The sequence below is a fragment of the Xenopus laevis genome, chromosome 7L (assembly GCF_017654675.1).
Source record: "Xenopus laevis strain J_2021 chromosome 7L, Xenopus_laevis_v10.1, whole genome shotgun sequence".
In the NCBI taxonomy this organism is placed as follows: domain Eukaryota; kingdom Metazoa; phylum Chordata; class Amphibia; order Anura; family Pipidae; genus Xenopus; species Xenopus laevis.
In genome coordinates, this window is record NC_054383.1 from 128773901 (window position 1) to 128801022 (window position 27122).

General features: G+C 38.4%; 1 protein-coding gene across 4 annotated transcripts in view; it reads left to right on the forward strand.

Moving 5' to 3' along the window:
• The first annotated feature begins 6029 nt into the window (after nt 1-6029).
• The window catches only part of LOC108695944 (sialic acid-binding Ig-like lectin 12), a 29525-nt gene continuing 8432 nt past the window's right edge, over nt 6030-27122 (forward strand). For 3 of the 4 annotated variants that reach the window (XM_041569701.1, XM_041569703.1, XM_041569704.1), the window contains exons 1-9: nt 6030-6238; nt 8946-9123; nt 11846-12211; nt 13995-14360; nt 16143-16505; nt 18267-18560; nt 21634-21675; nt 23417-23647; nt 26565-26606. In XM_041569701.1, the coding sequence (XP_041425635.1) occupies nt 9048-9123; nt 11846-12211; nt 13995-14360; nt 16143-16505; nt 18267-18560; nt 21634-21675; nt 23417-23647; nt 26565-26606 (1780 nt within the window). In that variant the 5' untranslated portion in view covers nt 6030-6238; nt 8946-9047. Of the gene's footprint in view, nt 6244-8945; nt 9124-11845; nt 12212-13994; nt 14361-16142; nt 16506-18266; nt 18561-21633; nt 21676-23416; nt 23648-26564; nt 26607-27122 lie in introns of all 4 variants that reach the window. The other variant, XM_041569702.1, reaches the window with a different exon arrangement.

Below are 27122 nucleotides of genomic sequence, written 5' to 3' on the forward strand. Positions count from 1 at the left end.
TCCAAATAATTGGTAAAAAGGCATATTTGTTAAGACATCACTAAGCAACTTTTAAATTGTTGACTCTTTTGCAGGAACAGATCTGGCACTTCCTTATTATAAATACAGCAACATCTGCTGAGTGAGTTCTTCTTTTTAATCATTCACTTGATTCCGGAGCAGTTAGTGGAATGAATGTGTGATGAACACAGTGGTTACTGCCCTTCTTCTGCATTTACATTGATCAGATAATACATAGGGAGCTCAAGTGTGAGGATATTATTTGGGGGATATTAAAGAAGCAGGAGAATAAGGGGAAACAGCTAGAGAAGATAAAAGTGAGACAATACAAATCTAATCAAAAAAGATAAGATGAGCATCATGTCCAAGAGAGAGTAGAAACAATGAGAGAAAAATACTCCCATGTAACAAAGTCAGAGCTGATTCGTTCTCATGCGGTTGGTTCTTTGTCAATAGGGAAAGGGAACAAACTTTCTTCCTGAAAATAGTCACAGTTCTTATTTATGCAAATATTTTTTAAATGTATTTCAAAACTAAGCTAATTTGTTCCAACCTATTTGCTCAGACTGGGTCTTAAAATCCTTTATCTTAGTTGGGATCAATTACAAGGTACTGCTTTATTATTACAGAGAAAAATTAAATCATTTAAAAAAATGGATTAAAATGGTGTGTATGGGAGACAGGCACTCTATAATTCAGGATAATGTGTTTCTGGATAATGGATTCTATACCTGTTATACACAATAGTCTGTTTTTTCTAAGCTTTTATTTTTTACTTTTACTAGACTAGAACATGGTTATCGCTGTTTCTATGCTGCAGGATCTATTTATACATTGGGAGGCCTATTTATCGGCATTCTCATTTTATGGGCATATTTATCAAAATCAAATGTTACAATTGTAACTATGTTTGTTTAAGATAAAGTGTATCTGTCGCTTCTGGTAACAAAGTATATGATTTGTATTTGCAATCTATACATGGATGGATTTTACTGAACTGACTTTTTCCACTTACAATACTCCGAATTTTTTGATTTGTGCCCGAACAGTCTGAAATAGTCGGATTTTGGGCTAATTATAGAGCTGACCACAGAAACTTCCAAATAGGGGACCTCTGCCATTGACTTATACAACCTCGGCAGGTCTCAGATGTTGGATTTTTAGATTCAGACTTTTTCCATCCTCGGGGTATAATAAAAATCAAAAAAGTCGTTTTTTTGGTTTTTTTCCTATAATAATTCAGATTTTATCAATTTAATTTTTTTTAAAGTTTTTAGCATTCAGACTGTAATAAATACCCCCCCCTTAGTGTTTTTCTCTCTAAAATCACAAATGTCATGTTAGCTTGTGTGCGTTTCATTAGGTTCAAGTCAGTGGAGTATGTCGGTGCTAGTGATGGACGAATTTGTGGCGTTTCATGAATTTACCGAAAAATTTGCAAAACGCATTGAAGGCAATGGGCACCAAAATAATTTTTATACGCACGACTATTTTGTCCAAATGCATTACAGTCAATGGGCGTCCAAATCATTTTGACGCGCGTCAATTCGCCTTGGAATTTTTGTCTCAGTTTTGTGAATTTATTCACTGAATTTGTGTCTGGTGAATTTATTCGCCCGTCACTAGTCGGTGCAAAACAAAAGGGTGCGGTGTTAATTCCAGGGTTAACTTGTATCACTGTACCCCGTCTTTTGCACTTTGCACAAAATGCATTAAAGTAGAATGAACTGGCAGATTGGCACTAGGTGAAGTTTTATAGGAGCTTGTATAGGAGCTAGTATGTGTGATGTACTCAGATATCTACTATTTTATGCCTGATTGTGTGCTTTGTACTTGTGCTTCTTTTTAAAAAGACCCATCAATAATGCACATGAAACACATCTGAAGTTGCTTCTTTTCACACCCTGGTAAAATTCATGGACAAGTAATGCAAAAGTTTTAAAAAGAAAAACATTTTTTTTTTTGCATTTTAATTCATATTACTCATCTTTAGTTGGACTACACAGTGTCTGTCAAAGAGCAGATTTGGAAATCTAATATGAAAGTGCTACCCATAATTTTAGTGAAATAGTTCAATAAACCAACAAAGAACAACTTTCTAATTAACACCATCTGTCATTGCCTGTTTTAATAATAATAATAATAATAATAATAATAATAATATATGTTTGAATTATATGTTTGGAAGGTAATGAAAGTTTAAATATATTTCTGTGTTTTTTTTTCCAGTTATTACAGTTTTGCTAATGAAGGTGAATTGCCCTTTAAGCCGTGAGTCTAACTTTTTCCAAGGGACCTGTTATCTTATATTGTTTCAATTACTTATTTGCTCAAAATTGTTACAAAGTATCTTATCTAAACCTCATGGTTGTTCTGGGCTCTCTGCCAAAAGCCAATTAAGTTAAAAACATTATTTTTTTAGCTGTTTAATGCAGAGAAAATCAAGACTTTCCAGTACAAACCCGTGACTGCGATTGAGCTGTCAAAAGAGGGACTGTGCTGCTGAAAACGGGACAGTTGGGAGGTATGCAAAGAGGTCACAGAGATTTTATAGACTTGGGAACGTATGACATGAGAACATATGCAGATGGAGTACAGGAGTGAAAGGGAGTTATCAGTGGAAAAACATAGAGTTATCACTCCACACCACATTAAAAGAAAGAACTGCTCTTACAGCCAAATAGTTGTCTCTGCCTCAAGGCCAGGGTACTAGTGTTGAAAGCTACTGTAGTTTAAGAACAGAATCCATCCAAATCATGGGGGCTCCATGCGGAATCTGCATACACAGAATTTTATTCTCTTTCAAAACCAAATAGCTTTTCAGAAATACAAGTAAGTTTACATTCAGAAATAGAAAAAATATTGTAAATATTGTCACGCGCATAAATATTGACTCGTGTCAAAATTATTTGGGCCCTATTGACTTTAATGCATTTGGATAAAAACTGTCACTCACGTTTAAATTGACGCGGGTCAAAATTTTTCACCGTTTTACAAATGTTTTTGGAGTTTCACAAATTGTTTCGTCAAAGTGAAACAGGACAGATTCGCTCATCACTAATTCATTAAGGACTTTCATTATACAGATTTTTATGTGTGAGTGACATGCCCACTTTTGCACATTTTCCTGATTTTACATTTTCCTGGGGTTTACACTCTTTTTTTCTGAACCCCTGAAAAAATATAAACTGAAGGTGTAATACCTGGTGGTCCAGTGGGGAGGCAGAGACGCTTGCTGCACTTACTGTGGTGACGTCCGCTGTTCTTCCTCCGGGCGCCGCACTCCAGCCTTATTCAAGGCGTCACGTAACATTATTGCGCAGCAAAATTAAAATATTTACAGGGTTTGAGCTTGCTAACCTGCTGCCCAACGTATCTATTTTCTATCGTTCCTGGTACAATTCCAAGTCTGTTTAAACCTGTTCCTAAAGATTGCCTGTCCCTGACCATCTCTTGTGTTCCGCGTGACCTGACCCTAGCCTGTTCTTGATCGCTCTTTGAATTCTGATTGTGTACAGTGTTCCTGTTTGGTTTTTGGCTGTGACCTCGACTACTCTCTCGTCTCCTGAATTTGTACTGCTTTTCCTGATTGGTATTGACCCTAACTAGTTATCATGCTGAATAAGTAGCCCTCTGAATATAATGAGTTTATATGGCCATGTCATTATGTATAAAGTATGTGTGTATACAGTTTTGAGAATGTAGGTTTGTGTTAGATTATGTCATTGTTTCACGTGCCTTTAATCTTCAAAGACCAGAAACCATTAAATTGTCACTGAATATATCCTTAATCTACTAAAATTATTATAAATATAAAAAATATAATTTTATTCACAGGTGGGACACTTAGGGGCAGATTTACAAAATTCGAGTGAAGAATTCGAATGTAAAAAACTTCGAATTTCGAAGTATTTTTTGGGTACTTCGACCATTGAAATGGTTAAATTCGTTCGAATTCGAACAATTCGAAGTAAAAATCGTTCGACTATTCGACCATTCGATAATCGAAGTACTGTCTCTTTAAAAAATACTTCGACCACCTACTTCGGTAGATAAAACCTACCGAAGTCAATGTTAGCCTATGGGGAAGGTCCCCATAGGCTTGCCTGTGATTTTTTGATCGAAGGATTTTCCTTCGATCGTTGGATTCAAATCCTTCGAATCGTTCGATTCGAAGGATTTAATCGTTCGATCGAACGAAAAATCCTTCGATCGATCGATCGCAGGATTTGCGCAAAATCGTTCGACTTCGATATTCGAAGTCGAACGATTTTAGTTCCCAGTCGAATATCGAGGGTTAATTAACCCTCGATATTCGACTATTGATGAATCGGCCCCTTAATGTTATGAAACACTAATTCTCGTTTGGTCTTCTTTTTGGGATCTGAGGATCAATTTTACAATGTTTCGTAAGTGTATTAGACAGGTCAATGTTCAGGCTCAGTTTGAGTGGGGCACACATTGGCATCCTTTTCTTGGGTGAAAAATCTCCCTGACCTGGTTCTGAGTTTTGGGGAGTTGGACTGACACATACCATTAACTTTCTTCTTTCTTCCCACAGAGGAGAAACATGAAAAAGTCTAAACAGAAAATTCTGCTTTAACTGCCAACCAGCTATGGCAACAAATCAAGTAAAACTCAATGTCCAATCTATACATCACTAAAAATAAGGGAGTTCAAAATTAAGGGGCAGATTTATCAAGGGACAAATTTCGAAATTTGAAAAACTTCGAAATTCAAAAAGACCAACCGAAATTAAATCAAAGTTTTTTTTGGCTGAATAAGTCCATTTTCAATCGAATAGGTCAATTTTCAATCAAATTCGAATTGTACGAATTGAAGTAATAGCGCATTCAATTCGACTCCAAATACATTCTATCAGGTCCCCCATAGGCTAAAACAGCAATTCGGCTGGTTTTAGATGGTAAATGGTTGACGTCGAATTTTTAAAGCGACAGTACATGATAAATTTCAAAATTTGAATTTTTGAATTTTTTTCTAGTCCAAGTACTCAAAAATTAGCTCAAAATTTGAATTTTTTTAATTCGAATTTTCACTTCAACCTTTGATAAATCTGCCCCTAAGTGTGCACATATACAAATAAAGTGCCCCATCTAACTATATATACTGTCTTCCTGCTCATTTACAAAGTAATCATGGCTGGGCCTTACCTAAATGGCTGCCAATACAGTATTGCTAGATCTGCTGATTATATATCAAACCCTGCAGCTGAAATGCGCTCATTTTATTTTTCATTCATGACAACAAACATCTCAGGGAAGTGGAATCACAACCATTGCTAAAATGAATGTCATTTTCTTTCAGTGGAAGAGAATAAGCTCACTCTTAAGCTGAACAAATTGAGAACAGAAACAAAAATGTTCTTGAAATACAGGAAGAACATTTTTAAATAGATTATTTTGTGTCTCTGCAAAAGAGCTCAGTCGTATAGGTCCCAAAAAGACAGTAGTATTTGAGATTAGTACACTTTTTAGTGGATCAGCATTAAAATAAAGTGTCAAATAAAGTGCTTTTGAAATACCCCAGTTTGGTCAAAATGACTGTTTCAGATGACAATGAAAAAGATGACAATAAAAATTTGCCCATGAAGAAACATTAGAGAGGGGTTACCACCATATAGCTAGGGATAGGGACAAACTCCAACAAAAATTAATTAGCTGTGATTACATTTAGTATTACATTTATAAACAAATATTGTTATGCACCTTAATACTAAAACACAGAGAAAATGATAAATCATAAAATTGCATGATTTCTATTCTGGAGCCAAAAATCCTAAACTGAATAGCATTCTAAAAAGTGTTATCCGTAGACTAAAACTTGAAATGTACATGAAGTATGACGATACCACTGAGCAACATTTCATTGGAAATGGAATTGCTGTTTTCTTACAAAATACAATTATAATTGTGGCTTCTCTCTCAAGTAGTCTCTTGGTTCCTGAGTATTTTGCAGAACAAATGTGTGATACATATGAACTCAGTGGTCACTGTTCTACTTCTGCTTTTGTACATTAAGCAACAAATACATAACAGGGAGCACAAGAGAATATTGTTTGGGGCAAGATAACAAAAGCAGAAGAATAAAGAGAAATGACTAGAGGAGATATAAATGAGAAAAGCTAAATAGAATGTAAGTCAAGAGGAGAGGAGAGCATTGTGTCAGGAGAGAGAGGAGAAACAATGAGAGAAATAGAAGAATATTTCCATGGAACAGGGTAAGGTACAAATATTCACACTTTTATTTAGCCAAATGGATTTTACATTCAAAACAACCCTAATTTATTCCACCTTGTTGTTCAGACTGGGTCTTAGAAAGTGCAGGGTACATATGACCTAGGAATAAGCAATTGATGGGGATTTTTTTTCTTGCTTTTTTGCGCAAATACTGTAATGCTGAATATTTGCTGTATATTTTGGAGTTCTGGTTTGTAGGAAAGGCATATAAAGTAAGTACCGTAGCTGCTATTGTATTTATAGAACATATTTCTGTTATTTTTTTTTTTTAAATGTGTCTTTTTATTGAGTTTCAAAAGAAAAACAGTACACATAAATGCAATAAAGGGGAAAATAAAATAAAATACAAAAGCGCAGTATAGAAGGAGGAAAGATAGAGGGGGGGTTTGGGTAGGGGGTATGCGTTCCTAGGATACCGTAAGCGGAGGATTATTGTAAACCAGCCTGTGTCTGTCGGAGGACCATTTCTCCCAATTCCTATAAAATTTAGCTGCACTAGACGTAGCCAATGCAGCCAATTTCTCATATTGATAATGAATGTCCAATTCCTTGATAATCTGTTGAACTGTGGGAACCTTGACGGACTTCCATTGCCTTGCAATCAATCGCCTGACCGCAAAGATCAGGTGGTGTAGGGTTGTGCATGACTCCTTTGGAACGTTCGGATCCAGAAGGCCCAAGAGAATAGTTTCTGGGGTAAACTTTATTTGTAAGTTCAACTGAGCGTTGCAATAGGCCTCCAATTGTTGCCATAATTGCTGGAGCTTAGGGCATCCCCACCAGATATGAAGCATATCACCTTTCTGGTGACATCCCCTCCAGCACGTATTGAGTACATTCTTGTAGATGCGGTGGAGTTTACTGGGGGTCATATACCAATCATATAATATTTTCCTTGAGGTCTCCAGGTGAGTAATACATTTAGAGACTTTGGTAGGAGTAGAAAATACATGCAACCATTCGTCCTCAGATAAAGATATGTTCAATCTTTTCTCCCACTTGAGGATTGTGGAAGTGCTTTTAATCTCAATAGAAGGTTGGAGCGTTTTGTACCAAAGTGATATTCCCCCTTTCAGAGGTGCTAGGGTAGTTAGCCAGCATTCCAGCGCAGTTGGTTTCCTCAGCGGGATACAGCCAGTCGACCACAAATAGTGTCTTATCTGCAGATATTGGTAAAACACCATTTTCGGAAGGAGCAGTTTTCGTTGTAGCTCCTCAAATGACAAAAGTTGACCTTTTTTGGTAAGATAGTGAATAGGAGCCAAACGGAAATCACCCCAGTAGGTTATATTTCTGTTATTTTTTTAAATATATTTTTATAGGGCTGATAGAATTAGGACATTGTGATAATTGAAATTGAGTGGTTTTGAAAAACATATAATTATTTAATACAGGGGCCACAAAGGAGCAAGCCTCTGGGAAGCTGGTGGAGCAATTTGGGCCATGTCTTGGGGATGGTTTTTTAAGGGGTTTTAAGCAAAATGGGAATTGTAGTGAGTTCAGAGGTATGGAATAGGGACCTTTAAAAGGAATAATGTCTGGGGATTAGAAAGATCTTATGAGAAGCACAGGGAATGAACAGCTTGGATGGCAGACCCTCTGTAAGTAATGCTGTTTGGCATCTGGGAGGCTGTCATGGACCACAACCAGGAATAAATTACAGAAGCATCTTCTTGCACTGCTAGATGGAGAGCAGAAGAGAGGTGGTGGCAATGATGAGGTTCAGGAAGCACAGAAGGGATGGCTGTGGAGAACAGCGGGAGGTCTGGAGTAGGTGCCAAGTGGGGGCAGAAATGGAGCCATCAACAAACAGGCATGTAGGTTCAGCAGGAGACTTCAGTGGTCCAAGTGCATGGGGAGAGGTGGAGAATCAACAGATACAACACTTGCAAAATCTTGTCATAGTTAACTGTGCAACATTGCCAGAATACGACCATATCTCAGTTCAGAATCAACCAAAACACGTATTCAGTCTCTCATCTCATTCATATATCTCACCGCTTAACATTAGCTGCTCCCATTAGTATGTCCCTTCACTGGCTCCCAATCTCCTCTAGAATCAAATCCAAACTACTCACTCTCACATTTAAGGCCCTTAACAGTGAAGCCCCTCCACATATTTCATCTCTGATCTCCAAATACTCTCCTTCACGCAACTTTCACTCTGCTTCTGATCTTCGTCTCTCTTCTCCTCTCATCACTTCTGCACATTCTCTTGGGCTTCTGCTTTTCTCTGGAACTCTCTGCCTCGAGCTGTCAGACTTTCTCCTTATTTCCAAACTTTTAAAAGCTCCTTTAAGACCCACCTGTTTAAAGAAGCTTATTCAATGTACCTTAATTAATCAATCATTGCTGTATCATAAATCATACATTTGTTTCTAAAATCCTAATGTCTCAATTGTACCCTGACCTTTAGTTTGTAAACTCTAATTTGTAGGGCCCTCTAATCCTATTGTACTCTGTAACCCTTGTTTGTTATCCACCATTTTTTCCCTGTTTGTTATAACCAAGGTAAAGCACTGCGTATCTTATCGGCGCTATATAAATAAATGATGATGATGATGATCTGGTCCTGCAATTTGGAGTGAAGTAGTCTTTACCTACCTACTTTACCAACTTTATATAATAATAATAATAATAGTGACCATAAAATATAACCAATCACAGATATCACTTATTTGTACACAGACAGAGAATGATTTAATGATGGATTCAGCTAAGACCAGTGTGATCTAATAGATCTAATCTGATTGACCGCTCACTGCCTTGGAAACACCAATAAACATCAGGATGGGGCACATACAGCCTCAGATTTGCCAACATGGGTTTGTGGTTGTGTTCCTTCTCTTGTCCTTGCCTTGGAAGGGTGAGTATGAGCCTCTGTGTTTCGCTGTGTATAGGGTTAAACATTAGAGGGTTCATTTACTTAAGCATTTTGCACCTTGTCCCACCAGCAGAGCTTGGAGTACTAGGACCTACACTGTCACCATGAATACAATGTTGCCTGTGCTTGTCTGCACTGTATATACATGAGGGGTTGGGGAGGCACATAGGACTCGTGGAAAGTCTATATCAAGGAAAACAAAGGTCATAGTTGACTCAACCAGTATATGAGGAGGTACAGGTGCAATGCCCTGAACCTTCAGCTAAGGGAGCGGATAAGGACCGTTGAGCAATTGGACAGGCACTCAATGGAACAATCCTCCACACAGATGTGTAAACGAAAATGTATTTTATTCAGTATCCATAGCACAGCCTTACTCGTTTCGTAACAACACTGATTCTTAAGGTGTCTATGATTAAGTATTCGTGTTGATATGAAACGTTTAAGGCTGTTCCATGGATACTGAATAAAATAAATTTTTGTTTACACATCTGGGTGGAGGATTGTTCCTTTGAGTGCCTGTCCAATTGCTCTACAGTCCTTATCTGCTCATGGAAAGTGGTAAGGACAGGAATGCAAAATATTTCCTGGCATCTCAGGAGACCCTTTCCTTTTTAAATGGGAGAATGTAATTCATTAATAAAAATATGCAATATAATACAGGCCACATCTTCCCAGGGTATTTTTATCCATGAGGAAAAATCAGCACTGCTGGGCCACCAGTGGGGGGGGGGGGTTCTGCTGGGGGAGGTTATTGAACTGTTTATCTGTTCACGGGAGGATTAGTAAATAGCTGCCAATGGGAACTGCTTCCACTGCATATGACAACGAAATTCAGCTCTATGTACTATAGAAGGTTACCCACCCAAGTTAATTTGGGCATAAGAAGAGCAGTCTAATGGTTCTATAAATAGATAATATTAAGGGAAATTTAATACAAATGACTGTGTTTTTATTAAAGTGGTTCTCATTTCTGATTTTAAACAGGGCCACCTGCTCTTATTTTTTGACTTTACATGTCCTTTGATTTTTCAGCCACCTTAGTGACTGGGACTAGTTCAGCAAGTTATTATGTTATTGCCTGTAGTATATTTGGGACTTCAGCCCTGTAGTGTGTGCCCAGCATGTACAATGGATCCCGATTGTGGATTTCCATCAACCACCTTGACACCTCCATTGAATCTCCTCAGGATTTTAGAAAAACGTTCATTACTGCAGTGTGGGTTAAAGGAGAATGAAATGCTAAATCACCTGGTGAATGCCAAAATGTGAGGTACTAATGATTGGGTTGGGGTTGGGCTGTACTTGCCCCGCCGCAACACACATAACTTTTTGTGTGGAACAGTGGAACTTCATGGAGCCCATTCCAGTGACATCAACCACGACGGGGTGGGTCCATAACTGATTTGGAAAGGTGAATGCTGTTCTCAACATCGGGCTAGGTTGGGCCAAGGTTGAGAATGGGTAGGCAAGTATTTCTGTTCACTAAAAGCTGCACCAACCAGGGGTATAACTGAAGAAGCACATCCTTGCCATCTTTTTCTGTCTCTGTTTGGGTCCAGGAAGATGCATGTGTAGCAGTGAAGAAACTAAACATAACAGCAAAAAGCCACCTTTTTACTCTACTGCACATGCAACTGTCCACACCCAGAGTGAAGAAGAAAAAAGAAGAGGAAGATTGTTCCAAAAGATGTTCCACAGAAGTACCACTGGCCAGTGCGTTTTTTTTGTTAACAGGAGTACTGGCCTGATGTATTAGGTAAGGGAAAACCCAAACACACCAGTGATTCCCTTGTATAATAATACAGATTTTTTCCCCTGGATTAACGCAGAGGTCTGACCTAAATCAGTACTTATTAAATTGCAAATTAGAAAGAAGGAGAAAAAGTACCCCGCTTAATCGCTCAAATAACAGCAGTCACGAATTAGGATACCCTGTAGCCTTATTCAATTACCTTATAAATAAAGATTAAATTAGCACTGCACTTTATAATTTAATCTTTATTTATAAGGTAATTGAATAAGGCTACAGGGTAGCCTAATTTGTGACTTTGAGCGATTAAACTTTCATATTAGGTAAGGGATTATTATGTCTAAGAAGAGGGGCTAACATTTTGGCACATCTCCAATGATTTAAGCTTTTGTTCTCCTTTAAATCTGACACCCTGCATGGCTCTGCCTCAAAGGATCTGTTATTATTTCATTATCACTGAGAATTAGAAAACACTTTGTTTATACACCTTCGGGTGCATCACAAAAGCCTTATTATACAACATTGGTATCAGTAGCAGAGCCACAGTGTGCCCACTCCCTAGTATTATATGTGGTATGTTTGAGCTTTTATTGCTAAAATATTACATTTAAGGGCATATTTATATATTGTGTGGCTTGCGTTTTATTTCAAGTACTGCTACTGTACTCCTGAGGGAGTTGTATGCCCCCCATTTACCTAGTTCAGCCGTAGAGGAAACAATTAACATATCCAACCCCTACAAATGTTCCACTTAGTGGAGGCTTGGGATCTACTTTGTTAGTGCCCCAGTGGAGATCAGTACCATGAAAGGGTTACATATTCATTGTGTGTATTTATTTATATGAACGTTAATTCATTTTTTTCATTTCCCTTCATTGTTCCTCTGCTTTGAATACACAGACAGGCGCACTCACAAAAATACAGTCACAAATCTACATATTTTTTCCACAGGTGCTGACTGTCAACTGGAGGGTTACAGACTAAATGCCCAGGAGTCAGTGTCAGTGGCATCTGGTCTCTGTGTGGAAATTCCCTGTACATTTACCATTTCTGCCAGTAGAATTTTATCTCCAAGAGTCACAGGGATTTGGAGGAGAACAGACATTAGTGACATTGTTGCAGCCTCTACAGATGCCTCTAAGGTTTCTGAGAGAACAAAAGGCAGATTCACCTTGACTGGGAAAGTACATGGAGGAGACTGTTCATTCTCTATCAGTAATGCACAACCAGAGGATCAAGGAGATTATGAATTCCGATTTGAAGATGGAGACCTTAGATTTTCCTATAGCTGGTACCTGCTCAGTGTGACAGTGACAAGTGAGTAAGAGAAAACCAGTGAATATTACAGGTGGGATGTACAGTGGGATGGGACTAATCTGTACAATATGTCATTATACTCATGTCACATGGAAAGATTTTTCTCACCAAAGCCCCAAGACATATTATTGGGCAATGTCAATGTTTAGCACAATATAACACATCAATTGTTTCAATGGCAGATAGAAAGTAACTTTTACCAGAATGATTCATGGTCATTGCTAATTGGATGCTGTGTTAATAAATGATCCCTCTTTTTTGGGCTGGGGCATATTATTAACATGTGCCAACATATTACACAGCACTGTAGACGAAATGTGTTTATACAACTAAATCACAAGAATTATATACATAGAACATATTTAGTTACATACATCACAACCAATACAGGTACAAAAGGTGAGGAAGGCCCTGTGCAGAAAGAGTTTACAATCTAAAGGGAAGGGAATAAGACACAAGGTGTGGGAGTGGGCAAGATCAGACTTGAGTGGGTAAGAGATGTGGTATGGTATGTGGTATAGCATTTGGTAGTTTAGCAGAGTGAGGGAAGGCTTCTTTAAACAAGTGCATTTTAAGAGATTTCTTGAAAGCGGAAAGGTTGGGAGAAAGTCGGACAGACCGTGGGAGAGAGTTCCAGAGGAGGGGTGCAGCCCTTGCAAAGTCTTGAATGAGCATGTGAGGAGGTAATGAGAGAAGAGTTGAGTAGCAGGTCAGTAGAGGAGCGTAGTAAGCGAGTGGGTGAGTATATAGAGATGAGTTCAGAGATGTAGGGTGGGGCAGAGTTATGAAGTGCTTTGAATGTCAGGGTCATTAATTTGAATTTTATTCTGAAGGTTAGCGGAAGCCAGTGTAGGGATTGACAGAATGGTGAGGCAGAGGAGGAGCGGTTGCTGAGGTGTATGAGCCTCGCAGCAGTGTTCATTATGGACTGGAGAAGTGACAGTCTCTGGTGGGGAAGGCCAATTAATAGAGAGTTACAGTCGTCTAGACGTGATATGATAAGAGAGTGAATAATAATTTTGGGGCAACTTGGGTGATAAATGATATTTTGGATATGTTCCTCAGGTGAAAGTGACATGATTTAATAAGTGACTGGATATGAGGAGTGAAGGACAGGGCAGAATCTAGGATAACCCCAAGGCATCAGTCCTGGGGAGAGGGGATGTTAGTGGAATTGTTAACTATGATGGATACTTCCGGGATGTTACTGGTGTTAGTTGGAGAAAGAGAACCGTTTCAGTTTTAGAGAGGTTTAATTTATGGTAGCGTAGTGATATCCAAGTAGAGATAGCGGACAGGCAGGAAGATACTCGAGTTAGGAGTTCTGGGTTGAGATCAGGAGAGGAGAGATAGATCTGAGTATTGTCAGCATAGAGGTGGTAGTGGAAACCATACGAGTTGATAAGTTTGGTGAGGAAGTATAGAGGGAGAATAATAAGGGGCCCAGGACAGATATGAGCACATACAGTATAGTGGCATATGCTGAGTCTGCCACTGGTCTACTATGGAGACGGCATAGTAAAACAATTTGTAAAAAGTCTTCATTTCAAAAGATTTTTTGTAGTTTTTTTTGCTAATCAGTGGTTTGTATGGCCAAAGAACATATTTTGGTTGCTGGGGCCATGACCTGATATAATTTTACACAACAAAGTGTAGAGATACAGAGTAAGAAATCATTCAAAACCCTAAACAAGAAGACCAGCTGATTTAGTTAATTCATATTTCAGCCTAAAATATATTTTTTATATGTATTACTATATTCCATTTGTTGTTGTTTTCACAGAAGCTGGCAGTCAAACACCAAGTGATACTCTATGTGCCCAGCGGTCAGTGTCAGTGGAATCTGGTCTGTGTGTGGAAATTCCCTGTAGATTTACCATTTCTTCATATAGAACTTTATCTCCAAGAGTCACAGGGATGTGGAGGAGAACAGACATTAGTGACATTGTTGCAGCCTCTACAGATGCCTCTAAGGTTTCTGACAGAACAAAAGGCAGATTCACCTTGACTGGGAAAGTACATGAAGGAGACTGTTCATTCTCTATCAGCAATGCACAACCAGAGGATCAAGGGATCTATGTATTCCAATTTGAAGACAGAGACATTAAATATTCCTATAGTTTATACAAGCTGAGTGTGACAGTGACAAGTGAGTAAGAGAAAACCAGTGAATATTACAGGTGGGATGTACAGTGGGATGGGACTAATCTGTACAATATGTCATTATACTCATGTCACATGGAAAGATTTTTCTCACCAAAGCCCCAAGACATATTATTGGGCAATGTTAATGTTTAGCACAATATAACACATCAATTGTTTCAATGGCAGATAGAAAGTAACTTTTACCAGAATGATTCATGGTCATTGCTAATTGGATGCTGTGTTGATAAATGATCCCTCTTTTTTGGGCTGGGGCATATTATTAACATGTGCCAACATATTACACAGCACTGTAGACTAAATGTGTTTATACAACTAAATCACAAGAATTATATACATAGAATATATGGAGTTACATACATCACAACCAATACAGGTACAAAAGGTGAGGAAGGCCCTGTGCAGAAAGAGTTTACAATCTAAATGGAAGGGAATAAGACACAAGGTGTGGGAGTGGGCAAGATCAGACTTGAGTGGGTAAGAGATGTGGTATGGTATGTGGTATAGCATTTGGTAGTCTAGCAGAGTGAGGGAAGGCTTCTTTAAACAAGTGCATTTTAAGAGATTTCTTGAAAGCAGAAAGGTTGGGAGAAAGTCGGACAGACCGTGGGAGAGAGTTCCAGAGGAGGGGTGCAGCACTTGTAAAGTCTTGAATGCGACGAGTGTGTGAGGAGGTAATGAGAGAAGAGTTGAGTAGCAGGTCAGTAGAGGAGCGTAGTAAGCGAGTGGGTGAGTATATAGAGATGAGTTCAGAGATGTAGGGTGGGGCAGAGTTATGAAGTGCTTTGAATGTCAGGGTCATTAATTTGAATTTTATTCTGAAGGTTAGCGGAAGCCAGTGTAGGGATTGACAGAATGGTGAGGCAGAGGAGGAGCGGTTGCTGAGGTGTATGAGCCTCGCAGCAGTGTTCATTATGGACTGGAGAGGTGACAGTCTCTGGAGGGGGAGGCCAATTAATAGAGAGTTACAGTTGTCTAGACGTGATATGATAAGAGAGTGAATAATCATTTTGGGGCAACTTGGGTGATAAATGATATTTTGGATATGTTCCTCAGGTGAAAGTGACATGATTTAATAAGTGACTGGATATGAGGAGTGAAGGACAGGGCAGAATCTAGGATAACCCCAAGGCATCAGTCCTGGGGAGAGGGGGTGATAGTGGAATTGTTAACTATGATGGATACTTCCGGGATGTTACTGGTGTTAGTTGGAGAAAGAGAACCGTTTCAGTTTTAGAGAGGTTTAATTTATGGTAGCGTAGTGATATCCAAGTAGAGATAGCGGACAGGCAGGAAGATACTCGAGTTAGGAGTTCTGGGTTGAGATCAGGAGATGAGAGATAGATCTGAGTATTGTCAGCATAGAGGTGGTAATGGAAACCATACAAGTTGATAAGTTTGGTGAGGAAGTATAGAGGGAGAATAATAAGGGGCCCAGGACAGATATGAGCACATACAGTATAGTGGCATATGCTGAGTCTGCCACTACTATGGAGACGGCATAGTAAAACAATTTGTAAAAAGTCTTCATTTCAAAAGATTTTTGGTAGTTTTTTTTGCTAATCAGTGGTTTGTATGGTCAAAGAACATATTTTGGTTGCTGGGGCCATGACCTGATATAATTTTACACAACAAAGTGTAGAGATACAGAGTAAGAAATCATTCAAAACCCTAAACTAGAAGACCAGCTGATTTAGTTAATTCATATTTCAGCCTAAAATATATTTTTTATATGTATTACTATATTTCATTTGTTGTTTTTTCACAGGAGCTGGCAGTCAAACACCAAGTGATATTCTATGTGCCCAGCGGTCAGTGTCAGTGGCATCTGGTCTGTGTGTGGAAATTCCCTGTAGATTTACCATTTCTTCATATAGAACTTTATCTCCAAGAGTCACAGGGATGTGGAGGAGAACAGACATTAGTGACATTGTTGCCTCTACAGATGCCTCTAAGGTTTCTCAGAGAACAAAAGGCAGATTCACCTTGACTGGGAAAGTACATGAAGGAGACTGTTCATTCTCTATCAGCAAAGCACAACCAGAGGATCAAGGGATCTATGTATTCCAATTTGAAGACAGATACTATAAATATTCCTATAGTTTATACAAGCTGAGTGTGACAGTGACAAGTGAGTAAGAGAAAACCAGTGAATATTACAGGTGGGATGTACAGTGGGATGGGAATAATCTGTACAATATGTCATTATACTCATGTCACATGGAAAGATGTGTGTGTGTGTGTGTGTGTGTGTGTGTGTGTGTGTGTGTGTGTGTGTGTGTGTGTGTGTGTGTGTGTGTGTGTGTGTGTGTGTGTGTGTGTGTGTGTGTGTGTGTGTGTGTGTGTGTGTGTGTGTGTGTGTGTGTGTGTGTGTGTGTGTGTGTGTGTGTGTGTGTGTGTGTGTGTGTGTGTGTGTGTGTTCTGCCATTTTCTTTCAATAGTGACAACCAGTAGTGTAGAAAAGAGCATGGGACATAATTCCACTCTTAGTAGCAATTTTAAAGGGGTTGTTCACCTTCCAAAACTATTTTCGGTTTAGTTGGTTTCAGATATTTCACCAGAAATAAACACTTTTTTCAGTTACTATTCTTAACAATTTTCTATTTGTGATCATTTTTCTGATATGAAGTATAAACTTTAATTTTTACCTTCTTATGTCTTTCTGAAGCAGCTCGGGGTGGGGGTGGGGGGGTCGCTGACCCTGTAACTGATTTAAATTGATACATTTAGTTGATCCATTTCTTATCTTTGTCCCTGCTGAGCAGAATCTCTGGGTTTCATTTAAGGCAGCTGTTAGACTTGATACAATAGTTGCTAAGGTTTCACAGATGCTGCTGAGAAATGAATAAACAATGTAGAAAACTGCAAAATAATTTAAAAAAATGTATTTATGTATATTGGAAATATAAATATTGCTTAGCATATGTATGCACTATGAAAAAAAAATTACCCAAGCAACAATGCAGTCAGCTAATTAAAGGGTGGTTCACCTTTAAGTTTAAAATTATGAATGACCAATTCTAAGCAACTTTTCAATTGGTCTTATTTTTTGTAATATTTTAAAAATTATTGACCTTCTTCTTCTAACACTTTCTAGCTTTCAAATGGGGTTCACTGACCCCACCTAAATATGCTCAGTAAGGCTACATATATGTTGTTATTGCTTTTTATTACTGATCTTTCTATTTAGACCTTTCCTATTCATATACCAGTCTCTTATTCAAATCAATGCATGGTTGCTAGGGTAATTTGGATCCTAGCAACCAGACGGCTGAACTTGAAAACTGGAGAGCTGCTGAATAAAAAGCTCAAAAAACTCAAAAACCACAAATAATAAAAAATGAAAACCAATTGCAAACTGTCCCAGAATATCACTCTCTACATCATACAGTGTACTAAGATTTAACTAATATTTAGAAAGCTGAACAACCCCTTTAACAGAATTGGAAATGAATACGTGAGTGTCTGACTAGAAAAGCAATCAATACAATAAAATAAAATAAAAATAACATTAAAACTCTAATAAATCTGTTTTTTGTTACTCAAGTCAATTTCCATGAGAACCAGACAACTTTTTCATTTGCAGCTTGACAAGAAGTCTAATAACTCCAAAATTGTACAAAACAAAAATTGAAGACCAACTGACCCATCTATAACATACTAATGCTAATTTAAAGGTGAACTCCCCCTTAGATGTAAGTGTGACGACCATAACAGACTGTAAATACTTTGTATAAATGCGTTATGTCATTTAGAAAGTGATGACGTGCAAAATAATCAAAATTAGTTGGATCATTTACAGCAGAGACCCACAATATTTTCCCTAATTAATTAAAATGCAAACATGTCTCATTAATATCTGCTCCATTTTTATCTCCCAATTCTGTTATAGATCTACCAGAACCGACTATATCCCCTGTGAGGAATCTGATCGCTGGGGAGCAAATAACACTGACTTGTACGTCTCATCCAGCACCTCAAGGGTGCAAGGGAATGATCACATGGGAAGGAATTAGAAACATAGTGAACACAAATAACTATAAGGAGAATAATACGGCTGGTAAAGTCACCTCCACATCAGATCTCACTTTTACTCCATCCCAGGGAGATCACAAGAGCTCACTAACATGTACAGTGACTTACAGTGGGGTCTCCACTAAGAAAACCATCACCCTGGATGTTGAGTGTAAGTCAATATCTCCTCACCCACATTGATTTTATTTATCCCCTACTTTTCCTCAGACACAGGGCTATTAATTTTTCATATTTCCATTGTTGCATTACATTACTGAAAAAAAACATGTTACTAAAGACACACAACAGTGAGCAGTGCGGTGCAGCAGAGTTTACCACCCTTTTAAACATTGCACTATTCTGCCTGTCCTTCCTGTTTCATTGTGCACAAATATTCTCAAATGGCTTACACACGAGAAGGGTGTTCACTGCATGTGCTCATTGTGCACCAATATGGCACTGACACCAATTTTGCAAATGTAAAGATGCATTTTGTAAAAACTTTTCCACCACCTTAAAATGCAGAGTGTGTGCAACTTGCAATTATGCCATGACAATGTTTGCGCAGATAAAAATTGTGCAGTTATGTTTGTACATTGAATCAATTTGTTGTCCAGCTTTATAAATAGTCATTTTCACAAGGCAGTTATGTTCACCATGCAAATAATTCTGCACTGCTCAGAGTTTAGAAATGAGCCCCAATATTGTAATAACAACAATCATATATTTGTTTTTTTTTATCTAAACACTGCTCAATCACGTCTAACTCAGTTGTTGCTAGACTAGAAATAGACTGAACATTTATATTTTTACATGGTCATCATATTTTTTATTGCACCGTTAAGTGTTTTTTCTTTTGTTTGTACTCTTTATATTCCAATCTTTTATTACGAGGCATTTGAGAAATAAGAGTTTATTGTGGTTTTAAAAACTCTAGCATTTGAATTTTGATAAATGGGCCTCACCAAGTTGCCTCTACATCCCAGCCTACAGCCTTGTGCCTTTATATGGTCACAGAACCACTCAGTGACTTCTAATATCCTTATCATTTACAGTAGGGGGTACATTATCCCTTATAATACGAGTGATACTCAGAGTTCCCTGTATAACTCTGCCTTGTGCCTTTATATGGTCACAGAACCCCTCAGTGACTTCTAATATACTCAGGATATACAGTAGAGCAGGTATCCCCAACCTTTACAACCCATGAGCAACATTCAGAAGTAAAAGGAGTAGGGGAGCAACACTAGCATGAGTACCAAATGAGGGCTGTGATTGGCCATTTAGTAGCCCCTATGTGGATTGTCAACCTACATTGAGGATCTGTGTCGCAGTACACCTGGTTTTAAGGCAATAAAACTCACCTCCAAGCCTGGAATTCAAATAATAAAAAAATAATCACCTGCTTTGAGGCCACTGGGAGCAACATCCAAGGGGTTGGAGAGTAATATGTTGCTCGCGAGCAACTGGTTGGGGATCACTGCACTAGGGGGTACATTATCCCTTATAATACATGAGTGATACTCAGAGTTCCCTGTATAACTCAGCCTGCAGCCTTGTGCCTTTATATGGTCACAGAACAACCCCTCAGTGACTTCTAATATCCTTATCATTTACAATAGGGGGTACATTATCCCTTATAATACATGAGTGATACTCAGTTCCCTGTATAACTCAGCCTGCAGCCTTGTGCCTTTATATGGTCACAGAACCCTTCAGTTACTTCTAATATCCTTATCATTTACAGTAGGGGGTACATTATCCCTTATAATACATGAGTGATACTCAGAGTTCCCTGTATAACTCAGCCTGCAGCCTTGTGCCTTTATATGGTCACAGAACCCCTCAGTGACTTCTAATATCCTTATCATTTACAGTAGGGGGTACATTATACCTTATAATACACAAGTGATACTCAGAGTTCCCTGTATAACTCAGCCTGCAGCCTTGTGTCTTTATATGGTCACAGAACCCCTCAGTGACTTCTAATATCCTTATCATTTACAGTAGGGGCTACATTATCCCTTATAATACATGAGTGATACTCAGAGTTCCCTGTATAACTCAGCCTGCAGCCTTGTGCCTTTATATGGTCACAGAACCCCTCAGTGACTTCTAATATCCTTATCATTTACAGTAGGGGGTACATTATCCCTTATAATACATGAGTGATACTCAGAGTTCCCTGTATAACTCAGCCTGCAGCCTTGTGCCTTTATATGGTCCCATATAATGGCACATAATTTGTGATGAGAGATCCTGTGGCACAAGGATGTTCTCTGGCACACCAATAAAAGCTGGGCCTGGGAAAGGCAGGACAGTGATGCGACAGGGGGCGGGTCATGATGTCAAGGGGCGGGGCTATGATGCAGCAATTGGTCGGTCGCAGCGTCAATTATAGGAAATTTGAAAAACTGGGCAGGCAGTTTTGTCCAGGGCAGCTCTTCAAAAAACAGGCTGTCCGGATCAAAAGCAGGCAGCTGGCAACCCTACAACTGCCTGTGGGTCCAGAAAACTGGAAGGCCCACCAAAAGCAATCATTTTGATCAAGCTAGCACAGGGAAGCCAGATACTGTGCCTGGAGAGAAAAAGAGTATGAGATGAGTTCTGACTGTAGGAAACAGCGTATATAGGGGATTCCCTTCTGAGTATCGAAAGGGGCTGGTAGTCATACTGCTTGGCTGCAAGTGCTGAACTCACCCGAAGGTTCTGTGTAAACCAACCAAAGATACTTTTGGAGTGAGGATTACTATTTAAAAACAGCATCCTAAAGGAGCACTTGAAGATTTCAGAGAACGTGTTTGGGACTGAGTTAATGAACTTGATATATTTACAGTAGTTAGAGAGATAGTTTCTGCTACCAGAGTTAGTTAGTAAGGTGCTTATTGCCACCGTGTTAGGAGTGTTACTGTACTTATATCAGTTTCCCCTTTCTTCTTTTTAAATAAAAAGTTATTTTGTTTACTAAAGTCTGAGTGTGTATTATACCTGTGTCCTGGTGGGGCCACCCGTAGATGCATTCCCAGATCCGGCTAGGTAAAGGCACTGTGCTAGTAGATACCAGGTACCCAGTCTTTCCCAATATCACTGTGGAGTGGCTCAAGTTTATCCCGTGCCTTTAGGTAAACGTCACACCTGGAGTGTAACACTGACAGAAGGAATGTTGAAAGGGTTACACAACTTTATTTCCTTTCCTCGATAAAAATTATAAATTGTCCATTTATTCTCTTTCATTCTAATTTCAGATACTCCAAGAAAACCAACAATTTTGAACTGCACATCAAAGGGTAATGTTATACTTTGTATATTCATCTCTGACATGTCATGCAGTTCATCATCCCCTCGTAAATTTTGCAAACCACAAGGCAAAATAGAAATATTGTTTGGAATCAACAATCCAAATTTAACTTATCCTTCATAATAAAAAATAATAATGCCAAAGGTAGAAAAGAAACGGATTATTCAGGATATGTAAAAGCTACATATTTGGAGCTGCCAATCATCTACTTCTTAGAGAAAATACAAGTGTAGTCTCTCTTACTACATTTTTACTTTGTATGATAAAATTCTGCTAATTAAAGACCATATTGTATAAATTGTCTTTTGGAGATAGAGAGCTGGAATAGAAAAACTAGCTAATGAACCAGAAAAAAACCTGAGATATTTACGAATAATTGAGTAGTTAAGTAAAGCTTTATGTATGTCTTTCTTGTGAAAATTGCGGTCTTAAAGGAAAACTATACCCTAGAACAGGGATCCCCAACCTTTTGAAAGCATGAGCAACATTCAGAAGTAAAAGGAGTTGGGGAGCAACACAAGCATGGAAATTGTTCTTGGGGTGCCAAATAAGTGCTGTGATTGGCCATTTGGTAGCCACTATGTGGACTGGCAACATACATTGAGACTCTGTTTGGCAGTACACCTGGTTTTTATGCAACCAAAACTTGCCTCCAAGCCTGGAATTCAAAAATAAGCACCAGCTTTGAGGCCACTGAGAGCAACATCCAAGGGGTTGGAGAGCAACATGTTGCTCATGTGCTACAGGTTGGGGATCACTGCCCTAGAAATTAATACTTGACCGACAGATATTAAGTGGCCTATTAAAGGATCTGACCAAACTGGAATACAGATACTAGCAAATATTTCCCTGTTACAGGGCAACCCTTTTGCTTTCAGAACATTTTAGTTTATTTTTCAGTAATCAGCTTATAAAAGGAACTAAAATGTTCTGAAAGCTTGCTATGATTATCTTAGTTAGTGAATAAAGGTATCACCTTTATGCCACTTTTGTTATTTTTTTATTTCAAAAGTTGCCCTGTAACAGTTTTACTAGCTAACAAAGTACAACAATTTTACCTAAATATTTCCATTTAACATGGTTTACCTTGAGCCACCATTTTGTGATCATCTGTGTTCTTCCCTAGCAATCACTTGACCAGAAATTCTGCATCTCTAAATAGAGTTACAATCTGGCCGGTATTTCAATTGCCTGGCCTGTAAAGTAACAGCCAAGGCCGGGACCAGTATTACAAATTTACCAGTAATGTATTTGCTGGCAAGTTTATAATTCCTGGTTGGTTCACCCCTGGCCCACCTCTTATACTCCCCAACACCCTCTCCATGCTTTCCCAAACCCTGCCTACTCACCTAAGCAGAAGCACAGCAGTTTTTTCTTGGCCGAGCCTCTGAACATCATGACTCCACCTTAAAGATGTCACAACCCCTACCCCCTACATCATTGGTCAGTAAGGCCTGAAGAAAAAAGTGTGTGAATAAAAGATAGCTCTCTGTCTATTCATCAGCTGATGTGACTTAACATGTCTGCACTTGGTTTGTGTGCACCTTAAATTGTATTATCCCAGGGGGCTGCCCTTAGTTCTTAAAATGGCAGTTTTCTATTGAGGATTGTCCAATGACATATATTGCGAAATAAGTATGTTTTCATGCAAATAGTTAATTTAGATGAAACAGGGTTTTCCATATGAATACAAAGATGTAATTTCCATGTATGTGTGATTTTGTCTATAGGTTGCCTGGTTGAAGTCATAGAAGGAACCTCCCTGTCCCTGCTCTGCTCTGCTGAAAGTAACCCTCCTGCCAACCTGTCCTGGGCAAAACAGAACAGCGCCGACCCCCTAAATTCCTCAAGTGGGAGATTACAAGTTTCAAATGTATCAACTAATAATGAGGGAGATTACATGTGCCAGGCAATGAATAAACATGGAAGTTTAACAACGTCAATCAAAGTCACTATTATCTGTGAGTGAATAACCCATATTCCTAAATGTTTATCATGTTTAGAGAAATAAACTTTAAAATACAAAGGATGCCAAAAAAGGGTAACATTACATTTTTGTTACACATAAAACATGTAAGGACCATTTTGCTGAAGCCATCTTACAAAGAGATAAAAAAGTTACCGGGGAGGATTTAAACTCAAGGCTCAGAGGTTGTCGCCTTAAAGGAACAGTTCAATATAAAAATAAAAACTGGGTAAATAGATAGGCTGTGCAAAATAAAAAATGAATCTAATATAGTTAGTTAGCCAAAAATGTAATGTATAAAGGCTGGAGTGACTGAATGTGTAACATAATAGCCAGAACACTACTTCCTGCTTTTCAGCTCTCTTGGTTTACACTGATTGGTTACCCTGGTTACCAGGCAGTAACTAATCAGTGACTTGAGGGGGGCCACATGGGTCATAACTGTTGCTTTTGAATCTGAGCTGAATGCTGAGGATCAATTGCAAACTCACTAAACAGATATGTCCCATGTGCCCCCCCCCTTCAAGTCACTGACTAACTCAGAGTTATGAGATGTTGTACCATGTTAGCCATTGAAAAAATGCAAAGTTTGGTGATACCTTTTATTGGCTAACTGAATAAGTAACAATTGCAGGCTTTCGGAGCATACAGACCCCTTTTTCAGGCAAAATACAAATGAAAGACTGGAAAGGCACATCATATATACTGTTAGATCATTGAAAAAGGGTTTATGGGCAATAAATTAGAAAGTTACAGATAGACAGACATAACTTGTAGAGATAATAAAAGTAATTAGGGTGGGTTGTAAATAGTCCAGGGATCTGTATTCAGTCAGGTCACATACCGTATATACTCGAGTATAAGCCGACCCGAGTATAAGCCGAGGTACCTAATTTTACCTACGAAAACTGGGAAAACTTATTGACTCTAGTATAAGCCTAGACACAACTACAACCCTGTCTCCCAGCAGCGCACATTCCGCCAAAAAGACTCCCCCAGTGATCAACTGGACTTCTTTGCAAAGTTGATGGTGACAGAGAATTGCCAAACGGATTACTGTGTGCATTGTCCCACTGTCCCACTACCATGTGCAGAGGGTTCTGTGTGATATTGCCATCACTGTTAATCTTTCATATAATCAACAGAGGGCGCTGTGTGATATTGCAGTCACTGTTAATCTTTCATATAACCAACAGAGGGTGCTGTGTGATATTGCAGTCACTGTTATTCTTTCATATAACCAACAGAGGGCGCACTGTTATTCTTTCATATAACCAACAGAGGGCGCACTGTTATTCTTTCATATAACCAACAGAGGGCGCACTGTTATTCTTTCATATAACCAACAGAGGGCGCACTGTTATTCTTTCATATAACCAACAGAGGGCGCTGTCTGATATTGCAGTCACTGTTAATCTTTCATATAACCAACAGAGGGCACACTGTTATTCTTTCATATAACCAACAGATGGCACTGTGTGATTTTGCAGTCACTGTTATTCTTTCATATAACCAACAGAGGGCGCACTGTTATTCTTTCATATAACCAATAGATGGCGCTGTGTGATATTGCAGTCACTGTTATTCTTTCATATAACCAACAGAGGGCGCACTCTTATTCTTTCATATAACCAACAGAGGGCATTGTGGGATATTGCAGTCTCTCCCCAAGTGAACTGTTGGTATAGGAATGATTAAAAGTGACTGCAATCTCAGCTACTGCCCGCTGACCCGAGTATAAGCCGAGGTAAACTTTTTCAGCACATTTTGGATGCTGAAAAACTCGGCTTATACTCGAGTATATATGGTAGTCTGAACTAGACCAAGACAGAATAGGGTAAGGTTAACACAACAGTGCAAATTAGGAATTGGACAAGATACAGGTACATATAAATAGACTATAAATAGGCCTTGTGACCTGTAAAGATAATACAATATTTCAGCCCAGATGGGAGTTCATCCGTTGGCGCAGTGTTTGTCCTGTTTCTCCCACATAAAGTCCTGTAGTGCTGCATTTCAAACACATTATTAGGTAAACCACGTTGTCTGATTTACAGGTAAATTAACCTTTTATCTCGTGTTCCTGTGGACGGTGCAGTATTGGTATTCGGTCTACTTCATATATGTGTGCACAGGTTTCACTCACAGTAAGAGAGCTGAAAAGCAGGAAGTAGTGTTCTGGCTATTATGTTACACATCCAGTCACTCCAGCCTTTATACATTACATTTTTTGGCTAATTAACTATATTAGAAACATTTTTTATTTTGCACAGCTTATCTATTTACCCAGTTTTTATTTTTACACTGAACTATTCCTTTAACTTGTGCCCAGTGAAAATTTACTTTGTGGCTTTTTTATTAATACTTACAGAACAAATCTAAGCTTTGCAGCCTAGGCACATGCCTCTCCTGCCAGCCCCTAGTTCCGGCCCTGAAACAGGACAATCACTGGATGTGTTGGGGGTCTTAAAATTCATTTGCTATGGGGCCCAGTAACATCTAGTTACTCGACTGTGTGGATTATTTTACTATGGCTGAAACAGTTGGCCACTGTAAATATTCTTTCTCCAGATTTGGGTTGATTTTTCTTGGTTTTGGGGCGTCAACAGAAAAAAAATGGGTTTTTCATGCTACAATTCTTTTGTATACAATTCTTTTGAGTTATTTTATTGATAAGGACAAATCATGGATTCTAGTTTGGTCACACTTTTTTTATTTTAAAAAATCATAAAAATTCGGATTTGAACCCCCTTTAAATTCATTATACCAGTTTTAGCATCTACATGGATTTATGCTTGGTTATTTAACATCAGGTATAGAGGTATCCCATTATTGATATCACAGCACATACAGGAAATGCAATATTGTTAAAATAGCAAACATTTATTTTTTAACTCTCTTTCTCATTCTAGATTCTCCAAGAAGACTAACTATTAATAACTGCACAACAAATGGTAATAATTCTATTTATGTCTTTATTAAAAAAAAACTTTACATTGGAGCTTTTGCACACATTGGCCTGGTGCACACTGATGACCTTATGACATACCCCCTCTCTGGGGACAGATTTAGGCTTTAAAATAGGCTTGACATAAATTGTGGGGATTTTCCATATTCTGACAATCCATCATTTCTTTCATAGTTTTGATTCAACAACTGTAAGCTCATGTCAAGTGTGGGGTTCATCATAAATGATCATGGAAAGGGTTAATTTGAGGCATAGTCTAAAATATTTTTATATCAGGCTTTGGGATGTAGGTTTCACTGTGTGTTTAAATGTGTATTTGGGTAACTATGTAATTCTACTGATAGATCTATAAAATAATGAAGTCAAACAGATGTTAAATGAGGCATACTATTAACACAGGGCACTTCACATGCTTAATAAGTGAAAAGACTGTTCAATTAATTTTGCTTCTTCTGTATGTCATGGCTTTTTAAATACATAATCTATATTTAGAAAGTATTTA